The sequence below is a fragment of the Lynx canadensis genome, chromosome E3 (genome assembly GCF_007474595.2).
Source record: "Lynx canadensis isolate LIC74 chromosome E3, mLynCan4.pri.v2, whole genome shotgun sequence".
NCBI lineage: Eukaryota > Metazoa > Chordata > Mammalia > Carnivora > Felidae > Lynx > Lynx canadensis.
Window position 1 is genome coordinate 40924807 of NC_044318.1, and position 15425 is coordinate 40940231.

The 15425-nt window shown below is 62.2% G+C and overlaps 1 protein-coding gene across 1 annotated transcript in view; it reads right to left on the bottom strand.

The window, feature by feature from the left end:
• The window catches only part of FAM20C (FAM20C golgi associated secretory pathway kinase), a 48650-nt gene extending 43770 nt beyond the window's left edge, over window positions 1-4880 (bottom strand). The window contains exons 1-2 of the mRNA XM_030300985.1: window positions 4217-4880; window positions 2202-2380 (exon numbers count right to left, since the gene is read on the bottom strand). Coding sequence (XP_030156845.1) covers window positions 2202-2380; window positions 4217-4824 — 787 coding nt within the window. The 5' untranslated portion in view covers window positions 4825-4880. The remainder of the gene's footprint in view (window positions 1-2201; window positions 2381-4216) is intronic.
• Window positions 4881-15425: the final 10545 nt, after the last annotated feature.

Sequence of the window (15425 nt, forward strand, 5' to 3'; positions counted from 1 at the left end):
AGCCTGGCCAGCCTCTGGAATCCCAGCAGCCCTTCCTGCACCTCAGACCCCGCACTTGAGAGTGGTGACCCTGCAGACTCACACGCGTCATCTTATTAGAACAAGTGCAGTGTACCTGAGCGGGCACAAGCCCATTGGACAGATGGGGGAACTGAGGCAGAGAGGGGCACCACGGACAGCCGCAGAGCAGGCCCTTTTAATACTGTATTGTCTAAAACCATTTCTAATTTTAAATTTTTTAATTTTAAATTTTAAAATGTTATTCTTTCCCTGGAAAGCCCAGCCCTCCCTGCCCCCTTCTATGACAACTGCAAGCACTTCATCTAAGCCCCAGATCAGATGTCTTTTCTCACAGAAGGTCCTCCGTACCCCTCCTTCCAGATGAAGGTCATCTCCTTTCTATTTTTTTTTTTTTTTTAATTTTTTTTTTTCAACATTTTTATTTTTATTTTTGGGACAGAGAGAGACAGAGCATGAATGGGGGAGGGGCAGAGAGAGAGGGAGACACAGAATCGGAAACAGGCTCCAGGCTCTGAACCATCAGCCCAGAGCCCGACGCGGGGCTCGAACTCACGGACCGCGAGATCGTGACCTGGCTGAAGTCGGACGCTTAACCGACTGCGCCACCCAGGCGCCCCTCATCTCCTTTCTAAACCCTCCTCCTAGACTTTGTGCAAACAGCGTTCAAAGCATTTGTCTTCCTCAGTGTGTCCGTTTCCTGGCCTCCCTGGGCCTCTCGGGTCATCCACGGCGGAACCTTGTCGAGGTTCATTCACCCTCAAACCGCTAGGCAGAACGGGGCCTGGAGGTCAGCAGGTGCCCGAGAAACTCTGCTCAACGGGTGAGGAGTCAGTTGGTCGATGCCCGGGATATGTCTTTAATGGCCTCGTCTACTCTCAAGAGTGAAGGGGGCACCCGGCTGTGGCTGTCCGGGGACAGTTCCTGTCATACACACGGCCTGCTTCCCAGCACCGCCTGAAGCCCCTGACACCGGCAAGAGGCAGAAGGGAGGCTGGGCTTTCCACGGGGAGAGCTGGGACAGGGCTGGGGTCTGGGGAGGTGCTCAGACCCCTCCTGCACAGCCAGCTAAGAGAGGAAAACGCCAGCTTGTTCTTGCCAGCTCTCCTTCATGCGGGTGAGCAGCCCTGGCATGTGGCGGGTGCCCAGCAGACAGCTCGGCACCGGCCAGAGAGGGCCGGAAACAGGCCCTAAAGGCCCCCCGCAAAACCCACTTGCCAGCCTCACTCCCCTGGTCAGCAACTGGACAGAGCCCCAGGGCGCTGGGGCCCTTTCAGCACCGTGGCTCCTCGGGAAAACGCCAGGAAGACTGTGTCAGAGAACCGTCCGTCTGTTCCACAGCACAGGGTGGGGACCTACACATGTCACCCCCCGACTGGCCTACCTCCACCCCTTCCCGGCTGTGTGTACCGAGGCCAGCTCCTGGCAGAACCCCCAGAACTATTCTTTCCACCCCAGGGCCTCAGCCCATCCCTCTCGCCACTGAGCCACCACCACCGGTGACTAGCGGGGACCTTCACAAACGATTGCTTACAGGCCTGAGAACAATGGCACCAAACCTCCGTGCTCAGAAACTGCCCCTGACACATTTGCCTGAAATCGGTAACTGGATGCCCCTTTTTGTCCGAGTCAGCAGATCCCAAAGTACTCAGAGATGTTGCCTCTGAATTACTAAGTGCTCGGGCCTCCACCCCGGACAGTCGAGCCCTGGTCACTCCTCGCGCACAGGAGATGACAGGAGCAGCTGGAAGAGCTCTGATGCAGAGCTGCTCCCGACCCGCACGCCTGTGAGTTCTGCATGTGTCCCCCTGCTGTGCTGAGGGAGGGGCCGCAGCCACCAGGGGTGTGTGTCCCCTCTTTACCCCTGGAGGGGAGACCTGCGGTCTGGGAGGTGCTCCTCCGGGGGACCTCCTCAAGGGGGTCAGCGGAACGCAACAGCAAGGCTCTGAGGCCCCTCTGTCTCCCTCGCCAGCCTTGTCACAGTGGGCAGCAGCCCCTGGCCCGCTGACGGCATCGAAAGCATCGCTCCCCTCCCAGAAGGTGCCGCATAAATCATCCCAGGAGGTGATGCTCCGGCAAGGAGCCGAGGAGCGATAGCTCCCCACCCCCCACCCGTCTCCTGCGGAGGAAGGCAGCCCCTGCCTTCTGCAGGTGCCCGTCTGCAGCCCCAGACCTGCACCTACCAACACTGGTGATCTTCTGAGCGCTGAGGTCATGCAGCAGGGCTTCGATGGCGGGGTTATGTCTGGAGTAGAGCTCGTACCGGTTAATGCCGATGTGGAACTTTAGCCAGTTGGGGTAGGAGTCCACTGCCGCCTCCCCGGTGGGCAAGAACTCTTCGTTCTCCGTGCCTTCGCGCGGCCTGCAGAAAATTAAGGTGACCGGAGTCAGCAGGGAGGGAACGGAGTGCTGAGGCCCGGATGGATAAGGAGGAACTGGTGCCCACGCCAAGGTTTTCACTTTGGGTCCAAACCGATGCAGACGTACTCAAAGGGGCCTCTGCTCAGACAGGACCCTGCGGACGTCGGCACTTTTTCTGCGGCTGCCGTTCTAGTAACTAATGACATAGCTAAAGGCCGTAATTCCTACTTGCGCTCGGGAGACACCCAGACAGCTGTAACTACGTGAGGACCAAGTCCAGAACATCAGCGCGAGGCCCTGCCTCGTCTGTCCTGGGGTCACCCAAACAGCCCAACAAGCCTGATGTCAGCTTGGGGGGTGAGAGGCCACCAGCTCTTCCTGGGGGCAGACCAGCGAGCCGTCTCTGACCGCGCGCTATGCGCACACGCAGACACGCCCCGCCCGTCAGAAACGTTCCCTGGGCACTCTCTTTTGGTTCCAACAACCAGGGGCAGAGATGATGCAAGAGGCTAAACTTGATTTTTAATGAGAGCAGTCTTGGGTGGGGAGCGAGGAAAGGAGCAGGCACTCGCTCCCGCTGAGGCCCGAAGTGGCGCATCCTCCGACATCTCCGGAGCCGGGGGCCAGTCTGGGGGAGCACAGAGACTCCTGCTGGGCCGGAGGGAAATGGAGCTTCTTCTCCTAGCTCCAACTCGCCCGCAAATAGGGCCCTTCCGGCCCCAAGTCCTGTCCCGCAGGGGCCGCATCACTGACCATCGGCCCTGGGCTGTGTCTCTCCTGTGAAGAGCTCCAGGTCTGGGCCACTGCTCTGATTCTCAAGTTTCTGAGCGTTTCCTTGAACCTGGCCAGCAGTCAAAGCTCAAAGGCCACCGAACACCTTGGTGTATTTAGACAGAAAAGCCTGGGCCTGGTCAAGTTTCAGGGTAGAAAGGATTTTTATGAGATGTTTTGGAAACCTGGCCTTTCCCTGCGTTGCTTGGGTAACCTCTTGCAGGTAGCTATTTACTCCGGCCTGGCTGCTAGTTAATATTTCACTTCTCTGGGTTCCGCATCTGCCTATTCTGCTCCGTGTGGCTGAGGAGGGCCTGGGGGGGAAGGGCTTACACCAGGACAGTTTAGAGAAGTGCTCCTGGGATATGCTTCTCACCTTTTATGAAGCTGTCACCCAACGCAGCTGGCACCATTCCAAGGGAGCCTGCTGTCTGCACCCTGGCTGGGAGAGCCCTTTTGTTCTGCCTCATTGGGGCCAGCACGCCCCTCTGCTAATTTTGTTCTCGGCCACTGGCTTACAGGGCTCATTAGGCTTCTGCAGACCTTCCTATGTGTCCACTAGAGAAACGTCGCCGAGCGTCTGGAAGGCCTGACAGCCGGCAGCTCCCCCGGGAAAGGTTAGGGGCAGTGGCTCCTCTCATTCATGCCCTTGCCAGCCCGTGCCTGCATTGCCCCACCGGGCTTCCGGAGCCAGAGACCAGGACCTTGTAGGCCAGCATGGCTCTCCTGTGAAGGCAGCACCGACCCTCCCTTGGCTCCACAGGGAACAGTCCCCAACCACCCAGCAGCCCTTCTCAAGGAGGCAGTCATTCTGGAGACAAAGGCAGTGCCCTGAGCAAGAGACAGCATGCCGCCCCACCCCACAAAGCTCCCCTGGGTGGGGCGTTGCTTGGCCGTGAGGGTCCATACCCTCCCAGGGTTCCTGAGCCTCTGGCCTCTTTACACAATGCCTGGGATGTGCAAGGCCCTTTCCTGGGAAGGGAGCACAGGCTGAAGGCCCGGTGGAGGGGTCGGGGCCTGCCCGCACCTCCCCCCGCCCCTGCCCCCTCCGTGAAGCCTCACTCACCAGTCAGGGTTCTCAGCTGCCGCCTTGGGATTGAACCTGATGTCGCTGTTCACATTGAAGAGCACGTCGTCCTCCGTCAGCGGTGGAACAGCCATCCGGTAGAGTGGGTGTTCAAACAGCCTAGCCAGGAGGGAGCCGTCCCCGCTCGGGCCAGGGGGCGGCACCGACCGGCGGGGTCCGGGGTCTCGGAGCAGCGGTCGGTGCGCGGGGTCTCGGGCGCGGGGGCCGCCGGCCTCCTGCCCCTGCGAGCCTCCTTCGGCCGGCTCGGCGGCAGCCGGCAGCTTCTCCAGCGAGTGGGACGTGAGGTTGGAGGAGGGGTCGGAGCTGAAGTCCTGCAGGATGCGCAGCGTGTGTTTGTTGGGCCAGCCCGCGTCGCCGGCCGCGGAGGCGGCGGCCGGGGGCTCCCCGGGGCGGCCCCGCGCCTTCGCCCAGCCGGGCGCCGCCGCCTCGGCCGCGGGTTGCGCGCACGAGCAGCCGGGCTCCCCCGGCGGCCGCACGGCGCGCTGCTCCAGCTTGGGCAGCAAGTCCAACACGATGTGCAGAGCGCAGGCCACCAGGAACACCATGAGGATCAGCACGCGGAACCTGCGAACCAGGATCATCTTCATGGCCGCGCGGCCTGGGGCTCCGGGCGCCCTCCGGGAGCGCGCCCCGCCCGGGCCCCGGCTGGTCCTGGCCTGGCCCGACCCAAGTGCCGCGGCGCGGCTCAGCGTCCACCGGGCGTCGGGCGGCTACCAGCTCGGGGGCTGCCCCCGGGCCCGCACCACGTGGAGGGCGCCCGCCGCCAGAGCGCCCGCTGGCCTGGCCATCTCGGGGCCGTCCCCTGTCGCCTCTCTGGAGCGGCCGCGCCCGGCGGCCCTCGTCCGCGGAGCTGGGGGCGCAGCCGGGTGAGGCCCCGGGCACGCAGCGGCCGGCGTGGGGTCTCTGCGCTCATCCGGCGCGCAGGAGCGCGACGCCACGGCCCATGTAGGCCAGGGTGCGGCTGCCGGGGGGGTGCGGCGCGCCACCGCCTCCCCCCAACCCCAACAGCGGGTCCGTGGGCCGCGCTAGGGCGCCGGGCGGGCCAGCCGGAGAAGGGGCGGCTCCTGAGGGCAGGGCCCCGGAGGCGGGGACCTGAGGCCGAGCGGGGGTGGGGGTGGGGGGGGGACTGGGAGGGGCCGGGCACCGGGTTGGGGGGCGCACGGAGCGGCCGGGGAGGTCCCCGGGCAGGTGCAGCGCCCGCGCGGCCGAGCCTCTCGGCGCCCCGCGCCCGGGCCGGCAGATATCCGAGAGCCCGGAGCCGCCCCCCGCGTCAGCGCCCGCAGATTGGCGGAGACGCGGCCCCACGAGTCACCGCCAGGCCGAGCCGACTCCGCTCCCTTTTTCCTTTCTCCTCCCCTCGGCCGCGCCCCGCGCTGCCGCTGCAGCTCCGGGCCCGCTAAGGAGAGGGCGCCTTCTTCCCGCGGTTGCCGAGAGAGGCCCGGGGGGCCCGGGGGGTGCGCTGTCGCCGGGGGGGGGGGGGGAGGGACCCTCAGGCCAGGCTGTGGCTCCCCGGGACCTCCGTCCGCCCAGGGCCGGCCGCCGCCAGCTGCAGCCTCCCGGCTCCTCCCCAGATGAGCGGAGGGCCGCAGCCCCGGCCAAGTCCCTCCCCGGAGCCGCTGGGCGTCTGCGCCGCCGGATGAGCTCCCTGCCGGGCGGCGACCTTGTGCCCCCCTCCCCGCCCCCGCCTCGGACGAGAGGAGAGGAGGGGAGCTCGGTATTTGGCCCCAATAGCCAATCTGGGGCGGGGGTTGGGGGGTGCCCGAGCAGGGGGGAGGCTCCTGCACCCGGCTGGGGCCCCATCCCACCCCAAGGGGACACGCCTGCGCCTTAACTCTGGTGGCGCCGGGGCGCTCCCCGCCTAAGATTTGCTTGGCACTGGGAGGTACCTGGTGTTTGCGGAGGCCGCACCTCCCTCGCTCGCCCCTGTGTGTGTGTGTGTGTGTGTGTGTGTGTGCGCGCGCGCGTGTCATTTGCTTCACAAGATGCATAAAATCAGCCACCCATACCCAGACGTGGCCCTTCTGCATGACCTCTTCTGGGCCCACACAGCCTCTGGGCCCCCAGCCCCCGGTAGGGAATATTAATGTGAATGTCAGGCCAAAGTCCTGGTGAGAAGGGTAATGACCTGGCTGGGGAAGCCGGTCCAAACACATCCACCATCAAGCAAACAGGCGAGCGCTCAAGGCACCGCACGTTCTCAGCCTCTCCGGCAGCAGAGAGAAGGGAAGCAGTCTGTGGTGGGCGCTTGGGAGGGAGCCCTTGCCTTCCCCTCCACTTGCTGTGCTGCCCGGGCGTCTCACTGCCCTCTCTGGACTTCAGTGTTCTCTTCCGTGCATTCAGGAAGAGCCTCGTCATTGAATCTCTGTGTCTGGCCCAGTGCCGAGCATGTGGTAGGCGCCCACTAGATACTTGAGGAGGGAGAGGAGTCTCAGCCCAACTGATCAGTGCGGTGAGGGTTTCGGAGGCCATCTGAAGTAAGTGAAAGGCTGCTCAGCCCTTCTGGAGCTGGAGGTTAGAGGGGACTAGGTGTGAAGGTGGGCCCGACCTGGAGCTGGAGCTCCCCCTCCACTCTACACCAACTGCACCATTTGTGTGCAGAAAAGGGAACTTTGGGCGAGGTTACCTAGAGAGAGGCCTAGGAGATGATGTCTGAACGGAGATTGGTGAGCAGCCCCCGCCCCGGGGAGCAGGACCTTGAGCCCCACAATGTCTCCCTAGACTGTGGGGTTCTGCAGCCTCTGTCCCCCCTGCCCTCCGCCGGCCAGTGTCCTCAGGGTGGCCGTGGGGTGGCTTGCCCCCAGGAACCATAGACATCGTGTAGGGGGCCTCACGTCCCACCCCCGCTGACCTCTCTTGGGAGCCGAGGTGTTATTTGGACTCCTGTTCACCACTCGATGGCTCCCTTGTGGAGTTCTTGGTTCATCTCAGCTATCACCTTGAGGAAGTATTGTCTCACTGTCCACATGGTTTCGAAGCATCCCCACCCCCATTCCCTCAGTGTCCCACCACGCTGTTTCCCTAACAACAGCCGTCACCATCTGAAGGCAACTCTTGTGTTCCGGTTTATGGCTCGTCTCCCCCCAAATGCACATGCTCCACTAAGTGGGAGCCTCCCATGATGCCTCGCTCACAGCTCTGTGCTGGTGCTGAGCGGGTGCCCAGAGCAGACCACAAGCCACCATCCAACTTGGGTTAGGTGTCAGCGGGCTAAGGTGCACACGTGAAATGGCCTTTGAAAACAGAGCCCACACCACAGGGGACATAGCATGAAAACCCTCGGCCAGATGTTTCTGCCTGGTTCCTTGTACTTTGCTCTGGGGAGTAATTGCATGCGGTCCAGTTGATTCATCCATGGAAATCACAAAAAGCAAACACACACATTCACACCCACAGAGGCACATCCAGTCACACACACACACACACACACACACACACACACACGTTTGCAGAGACACACATGCACGTGGGGCCGGAAGCTCCCTTAGGCTTCTGCCTTATTGTCCCTGAGCAGATGCCGGGTGGGCCAGGCTGGGCTGCTCCGGGAAGGGCCCCAGGAGCCGCACATGAGGCCTTGTCAGAGACCAGGGAGAGATTTGGGGGACTTTTTTCTCCTAAAGGCTGGAGCTCCCATGAGCCAATGTAGAATATGTCTGGTGGTAACAGGAATTACATAGAAAAATAAAGTTGGTGCAGCAGAGAGGGGATTGGACATTCTGGGTGAGGTGAGGGCTATTTATACAGAGTGGCCAGGGAAGACCCCCCAAAAAGTGACATTTGACTAGAAACGTGCCTGTGCGGTAATTAGCAACTTGGAAGTCTGAGGGAGTGGAGTTTGGGCAGGGCACCGAAAGTGCCAAGGCCCTGGGGTAGGAGTGCATCTGGCATGTTCTTCAAGGTTGGAACTGAGTGAGGGGGAGACAGCGGGCCGGGGTGGCCATGTCAGGCCAGCATCCAGCAGAGGCTTAGGGACAAAGAGGGACATGCGACCTCAGGACCGGAAAAGGCCGGCTGGGGGCTGCGCCAGCACAGCAAAGGGGGGCCGGTTATTGGTGGGAGGTGGCCACTCAGACCTGGGTGGGGTGGGCTCCCCGCATCTCGGGCTCAGACACCCCCTGAAGGTAGAATCAGGGGTCAGCCATGGGGCAGGGGAAACTGAGGGCCCCAGGTTTGGGTGCTGGGCATGAGCAGTCTGATTTTGGACTGTGAGTGCCAGCGTACAGAGCCACGGGTAGATGTGCCCGCAGGACCGGGTGGGAATGGGCGGCGGGGCCGAGGCCTGGGCCCCAGGACCTCTGCCCCTGAGGCCGGGAGGCGTGTGAGCAACCAGGCGAACAGAGAAGGGGCACCGTGAGCCAGGAGGCCACGATGGCCTGCCGGTGTGGCCCAGAGGCTGACCACTGGTGGTCTTATCCAGACGGCCCTGGTGGGGCGGGGTGAGGCTGGCAGGAGTCCTGAGGGAAGCAGAGGGTGGTGGAGACCAAGGGCAGATGTGACTTTTGAGGAACTTTGTGTGGAAAGGAGTGGAGAAATGGGGCGGTGGCTTGAGGGCAGGGCAGGACCCGCCTCCCTTTCCCACCAGTGAGAGAGCCTGGGTGCTGAGCTGAGCTCTGGGTTCTCTGAGGGTGCTTGAGCAGGAGTATGGTCCCCAGGGCACCAAGGATATATACAAGGGTATCGGCCAGGAAGACCCTGCAGGGGCGAGGGGAGGGTGACGGGCTGCAGTGGTGGGGATGGCGAGGTCTGGGCCAGCAGGAAAAAGGGTCCGCGGTGGACCGGGGAGGGAGGGGCTTTCCAGGCAGAGAGGGAGCAAGTTGCCTGGGCACAGGATGCGGACGTGGCCGGGTCCGTGGGGACACTACCTGGGGCAGCCAGGAGGTCTGTCCAGGCTCCCCCGCTACAAGTCCCTCCTCGCTCTTGGTCAAAGCACACTGGAGGCGAGCCTTGTGCCCTGAGCCTCCCCAGGCGCGCGAAGCCACCAGCTGGCCTGGCGGAAGGGCCCCGTTAATACAGGGCTTCTGCAGGTGGCGGATGTGAGAACCAGGAAGAGTAGCAGGGTAGGAAGGGCATGCGGGTGACAGTGGGGTGAGGGACAGGGGCGGTGCGGAAGGGCCAGGACAGAAGTCGTGTGGAAAGTGGGCCCCCCCTCCACGAGGATGAGGGTGGAGAAGAGACTTTGGGCGTGTGTGACGAGGTGAGGGGACAGAGCTGCTGGGGAAAGACTGTCCTGGGAGCTGCGGGCTCCCCTCCTGGCCAAATAGCTGGGAAATATTCCAGAAGGGCCTAGGAGGGAGGTCCAGAGGGACCCACCCACTAGGTTCTGGCACCTATACCTCTGGGATCCTTCGATGTTTTCCTAGGGATTACTCATCCGGGACCCACCAGGGAGGCTCCTGGGGCTGTTTACTACAGGCCAGCCCTGGCCACGGGCTATTCTGGGAGCTGGAGGCGGGCAGGTCATGGTCTTCACCGGGCACCTGTGTCCAGGCGTCATGGGCTGTGCAGTTTTAACCCTTGTCTGGTGGAGCTGGACGCAACGGGCAGGGTGGTGGGGTAATGGGCCTGGGCCTGTGGAACTTACACAGGGAGGTGCTGTTAGCAGGAGAGACACCCCCGCAGGAGGAGGTGAGTTGAGACCCGTGTCCTCTGTGCTGGGGCAGGGGGACAGGAAGCGTTCGGGGGACAAGGGGGGCCTCTGGCCGATTCGCTCCCCAGCCACATGGCCACAGCCTGAGGGGTCTTCGGAAAACAGAGCTTCTTTGTTCCAACTTAAAGCAACAGGTCAAGAAAGCAAAAAGGAACAAATAAAACAATAAACATGAGTTTATTTTTTTCCGTTGTGGATTGCTCAAATACGTGATGTATGTTCTATCATACTTGGAACAGCCATGAAAACTGGCCATCTGTTGACCGTAGGGAAACTGTCAAGAAATTGCAAAGGCAGATAGGTAATCTGCGTGTGCTCACTGAGCGTGCATACACACACACGTTCGTACAAAAACATACGCGTGTGTGACCTGTAATCTGTTCGCTGAACACAACGCAGTTTAATAAGAGCAAGGTCTATGCCTTAAAAATGTCTCTACCTGGAAGTCAATATCACAAATAAAAACACTCATATATATATATAACTTGGGGGTCACGAAGGAAACCAGAAGGCAAATTGCATGCTATTTAAAGATGAGCATAAGTGGGACTAGCACCCGTTAAACCTGCAGGACGCCACCACAGGGGCGGGCGGAGGGAGGCGGGGGCCATGGCCGCGCTCCCAGAACCCCGTAAGGACCAAACGTCCCTGAACTGAACTTTTGGTCCAGGAAGCTCAGAGAAGAGCAGTAGGAAAAAGCCCAAATGAAGACAAACCAAAGCAAACGCAGCCGGGAGCGAGCGGTGCAGGGGGCGAGGAGCGGGGGGTGGCTGAGGAGATGGAAAAGGCCAGTGGGACAGCCCATGAGTTGTGACAGCCAAGCAAGGGCCAGAGGGGGGTGCAGGGGAGAGCCCTGGAGCGAGGAGGGACAGAAGAAGGGAGGGCAGGGGAGAGTCCTGGAGCAAGGAGGGACAGAAGGGGTGCAGCGGAGAGTCCTGGAGCGAGGAGAGACAGAAGAAGGGAGTGCAGGGGAGAGTCCTGGAGCGAGGAGAGACAGAAGAAGGGGGTGCAGGGGAGAGTCCTGGAGCGAGGAGGGACAGAAAGGGGTGCAGGGGAGAGTCCTGGAGCAAGGAGGGACAGAAAGAGGTGCAGGGGAGAGTCCTGGAGCGAGGAGAGACAGAAGAAGGGAGGGCAGGGGAGAGTCCTGGAGCGAGGAGGGACAGAAGGGGGTGCAGGGGAGAGTCCTGGAGCAAGGAGGGACAGAAGGGGTGCAGGGGAGAGTCCTGGAGCGAGGAGAGACAGAAGAAGGGAGTGCAGGGGAGAGTCCTGGAGCGAGGAGAGACAGAAGAAGGGGGTGCAGGGGAGAGTCCTGGAGCGAGGAGGGACAGAAAGGGGTGCAGGGGAGAGTCCTGGAGCAAGGAGGGACAGAAAGAGGTGCAGGGGAGAGTCCTGGAGCGAGGAGGGACAGAAGAAGGGGATGCAGGGGAGAGTCCTGGAGCGAGGAGGGACAGAAAGGGGTGCAGGGGAGAGTCCTGGAGCAAGGAGGGACAGAAAGAGGTGCAGGGGAGAGTCCTGGAGCGAGGAGAGACAGAAGAAGGGAGGGCAGGGGAGAGTCCTGGAGCGAGGAGGGACAGAAGGGGGTGCAGGGGAGAGTCCTGGAGCGAGGAGGGACAGAAGAAGGGGATGCAGGGGAGAGTCCTGGAGCGAGGAGGGACAGAAAGGGGTGCAGGGGAGAGTCCTGGAGCGAGGAGAGACTGAAGAAGGGGGTGCAGGGGAGAGTCCTGGAGCGAGGAGGGCCAGAAGAAGGGAGTGCAGGGGAGAGTCCTGGAGCAAGGAGGGCCAGAAAGAGGTGCAGGGGAGAGTCCTGGAGCGAGGAGGGACAGAAGAAGGGAGTGCAGTGGAGAGCCCTGGAGCGAGGAGGGCCAGAAGAAGGGAGTGCAGGGGAGAGTCCTGGATCGAGGAGGGACAGAAAGGGGTGCAGGGGAGAGTCCTGGAGCGAGGAGGGCCAGAAGAAGGGAGTGCAGGGGAGAGTCCTGGAGCAAGGAGGGACAGAAGGGGGTGCAGGGGAGAGTCCTGGAGCGAGGAGAGACAGAAGAAGGGGGTGCAGGGGAGAGTCCTGGAGCGAGGAGAAACAGAAGAAGGGAGTGCAGGGGAGAGTCCTGGAGCGAGGAGAAACAGAAGAAGGGGATGCAGGGGAGAGTCCTGGAGCGAGGAGGGACAGAAAGGGGTGCAGGGGAGAGTCCTGGAGCGAGGAGGGACAGAAGGGGGTGCAGGGGAGAGTCCTGGAGTGAGGAGGGACAGAAGGGGGTGCAGGGAAGAGTCCTGGAGCGAGGAGGGACAGAAGAAGGGAGTGCAGGGGAGAGTCCTGGAGCGAGGAGGGCCAGAAGAAGGGAGTGCAGGGGAGAGTCCTGGAGCAAGGAGGGACAGAAAGAGGTGCAGGGGAGAGTCCTGGAGCGAGGAGGGCCAGAAGAAGGGAGTGCAGGGGAGAGTCCTGGAGCAAGGAGGGACAGAGAGGTGCAGGGGAGAGTCCTGGAGTGAGGAGGGACAGAAGAAGGGAGTGCAGGGGAGAGTCCTGGAGCGAGGAGGGACAGAAAGGGGTGCAGGTGAGAGTCCTGGAGCGAGGAGGGACAGAAGGGGGTGCAGGGGAGAGTCCTGGAGTGAGGAGGGACAGAAGGGGGTGCAGGGAAGAGTCCTGGAGCGAGGAGGGACAGAAGAAGGGAGTGCAGGGGAGAGTCCTGGAGCGAGGAGGGCCAGAAGAAGGGAGTGCAGGGGAGAGTCCTGGAGCAAGGAGGGACAGAAAGAGGTGCAGGGGAGAGTCCTGGAGCGAGGAGGGCCAGAAGAAGGGAGTGCAGGGGAGAGTCCTGGAGCAAGGAGGGACAGAGAGGTGCAGGGGAGAGTCCTGGAGTGAGGAGGGACAGAAGAAGGGAGTGCAGGGGAGAGTCCTGGAGCAAGGAGGGCCAGAAGAAGGGAGTGCAGGGGAGAGTCCTAGAGCGAGGAGAGACAGAAGAAGGGAGTGCAGGGGAGAGTCCTGGAGCAAGGAGGGCCAGAAAGAGGTGCAGGGGAGAGTCCTGGAGCGAGGAGGGCCAGAAGAAGGGAGTGCAGGGGAGAGTCCTGGAGCAAGGAGGGCCAGAAAGAGGTGCAGGGGAGAGTCCTGGAGCGAGAAGAGACAGAAGAAGGGGATGCAGGGGAGAGTCCTGGAGCGAGGAGAGACAGAAGAAGGGAGTGTAGGGGAGAGTCCTGGAGTGAGGAGGGACAGAAAGGTGTGCAGGGGAGAGTCCTGGAGCGAGGAGGGCCAGAAGAAGGGAGTGCAGGGGAGAGTCCTGGAGCGAGGAGAAACAGAAGAAGGGAGTGCAGGGGAGAGTCCTGGAGCGAGGAGGGCCAGAAGAAGGGAGTGCAGGGGAGAGTCCTGGAGCGAGGAGGGACAGAAAGGGGTGCAGGGGAGAGTCCTGGAGCGAGGAGGGACAGAAGGGAGTGCAGGGGAGAGTCCTGGAGCGAGGAGGGACAGAAGGAGGTGCAGGGGAGAGTCCTGGAGCGAGGAGGGACAGAAGGGGGTGCAGGGGAGTGTCCTGGAGCGAGGAGGGACAGAAGAAGGGGGTGCAGGGGAGAGTCCTGGAGCGAGGAGGGACAGAAAGGAGTGCAGGGGAGAGTCCTGGAGCGAGGAGGGACAGAAGGGGGGGCAGGGGAGAGTCCTGGAGCGAGGAGGGCCAGAAGAAGGGAGTGCAGGGGAGAGTCCTGGAGCGAGGAGGGACTGAAGGGGGTGCAAGGGAGAGTCCTGGAGCAAGGAGAGACAGAAGAAGGGAGTGCAGGGGAGAGTCCTGGAGCGAGGAGGGCCAGAAGAAGGGAGTGCAGGAGGGAGTCCTGGAGCAAGGAGGGACAGAAAGGGGTGCAGGGGAGAGTCCTGGAGCGCGGAGAGACAGAAGAAGGGGTGCAGGGGAGAGTCCTGGAGCGAGGAGAGACTGAAGAAGGGGGTGCAGGGTAGAGTCCTGGAGTGAGGAGAGACACAAGAAGGGAGGGCAGGGGAGAGTCCTGGAGGCGAGGAGGGGACAGAAAGGGGTGCAGGGGAGAGTCCTGGAGCGAGGAGGGACAGAAGAAGGGGGTGCAGGGGAGAGTCCTGGAGCGAGGAGGGACAGAAAGGAGTGCAGGGGAGAGTCCTGGAGCGAGGAGGGACTGAAGGGGGTGCAAGGGAGAGTCCTGGAGCAAGGAGAGACAGAAGAAGGGAGTGCAGGGGAGAGGTCCCTGGAGCGAGGAGGGCCAGAAGAAGGGAGTGCAGGAGGGAGTCCTGGAGCAAGGAGGGACAGAAGGGAGTGCAGGGGAGAGTCCTGGAGCGAGGAGGGACAGAAAGAGGTGCAGGGGAGAGTCCTGGAGCGAGGAGAGACACAAGAAGGGAGTGCAGGGGAGAGTCCTGGAGCGAGGAGGGACAGAAAGAGGTGCAGGGGAGAGTCCTGGAGCGAGGAGAGACAGAAGAAGGGGGCTGCAGGGGTGGAGAGTCCTGGAGCGAGGACAAACAGAAGGAGGGAGTGCAGGGGAGAGTCCTGGAGCGAGGAGAGACAGAAGAAGGGGATGCAGGGGAGAGTCCTGGAGCGAGGAGAGACAGAAGAAGGGAGTGTAGGGGAGAGTCCTGGAGTGAGGAGGGACAGAAAGGTGTGCAGGGGAGAGTCCTGGAGCGAGGAGGGCCAGAAGAAGGGAGTGCAGGGGAGAGTCCTGGAGCGAGGAGAGACAGAAGAAGGGAGTGCAGGGGAGAGTCCTGGAGCGAGGAGGGCCAGAAGAAGGGAGTGCAGGGGAGAGTCCTGGAGCGAGGAGGGACAGAAAGGGGTGCAGGGGAGAGTCCTGGAGCGAGGAGGGACAGAAGGAGGTGCAGGGGAGAGTCCTGGAGCGAGGAGGGACAGAAAGGGGTGCAGGGGAGAGTCCTGGAGCGAGGAGGGACAGAAGAAGGGGGTGCGGGGGAGAGTCCTGGAGCGAGGAGGGACAGAAAGGAGTGCAGGGGAGAGTCCTGGAGCGAGGAGGGACAGAAGGGGGTGCAGGGGAGAGTCCTGGAGCGAGGAGGGCCAGAAGAAGGGAGTGCAGGGGAGAGTCCTGGAGCGAGGAGGGACTGAAGGGGGTGCAAGGGAGAGTCCTGGAGCAAGGAGAGACAGAAGAAGGGAGTGCAGGGGAGAGTCCTGGAGCGAGGAGGGCCAGAAGAAGGGAGTGCAGGAGGGAGTCCTGGAGCAAGGAGGGACAGAAAGGGGTGCAGGGGAGAGTCCTGGAGCGCGGAGAGACAGAAGAAGGGGTGCAGGGGAGAGTCCTGGAGCGAGGAGAGACTGAAGAAGGGGGTGCAGGGTAGAGTCCTGGAGTGAGGAGAGACACAAGAAGGGAGTGCAGGGGAGAGTCCTGGAGCGAGGAGGGACAGAAAGGGGTGCAGGGGAGAGTCCTGGAGCGAGGAGGGACAGAAGAAGGGGGTGCAGGGGAGAGCCCTGGAGCGAGGAGGGACAGAAGGGGGTGCAGGGAAGAGTCCTGGAGCGAGGCTCAGGGCTGGGAGCGGGGCGGGCTTGAAAGGCCCCAAAGAGACGGTGCCACGCGATACCAGCCCGATGGCACATCAAAATAGGCATTTTAAAGAAAAGTTCA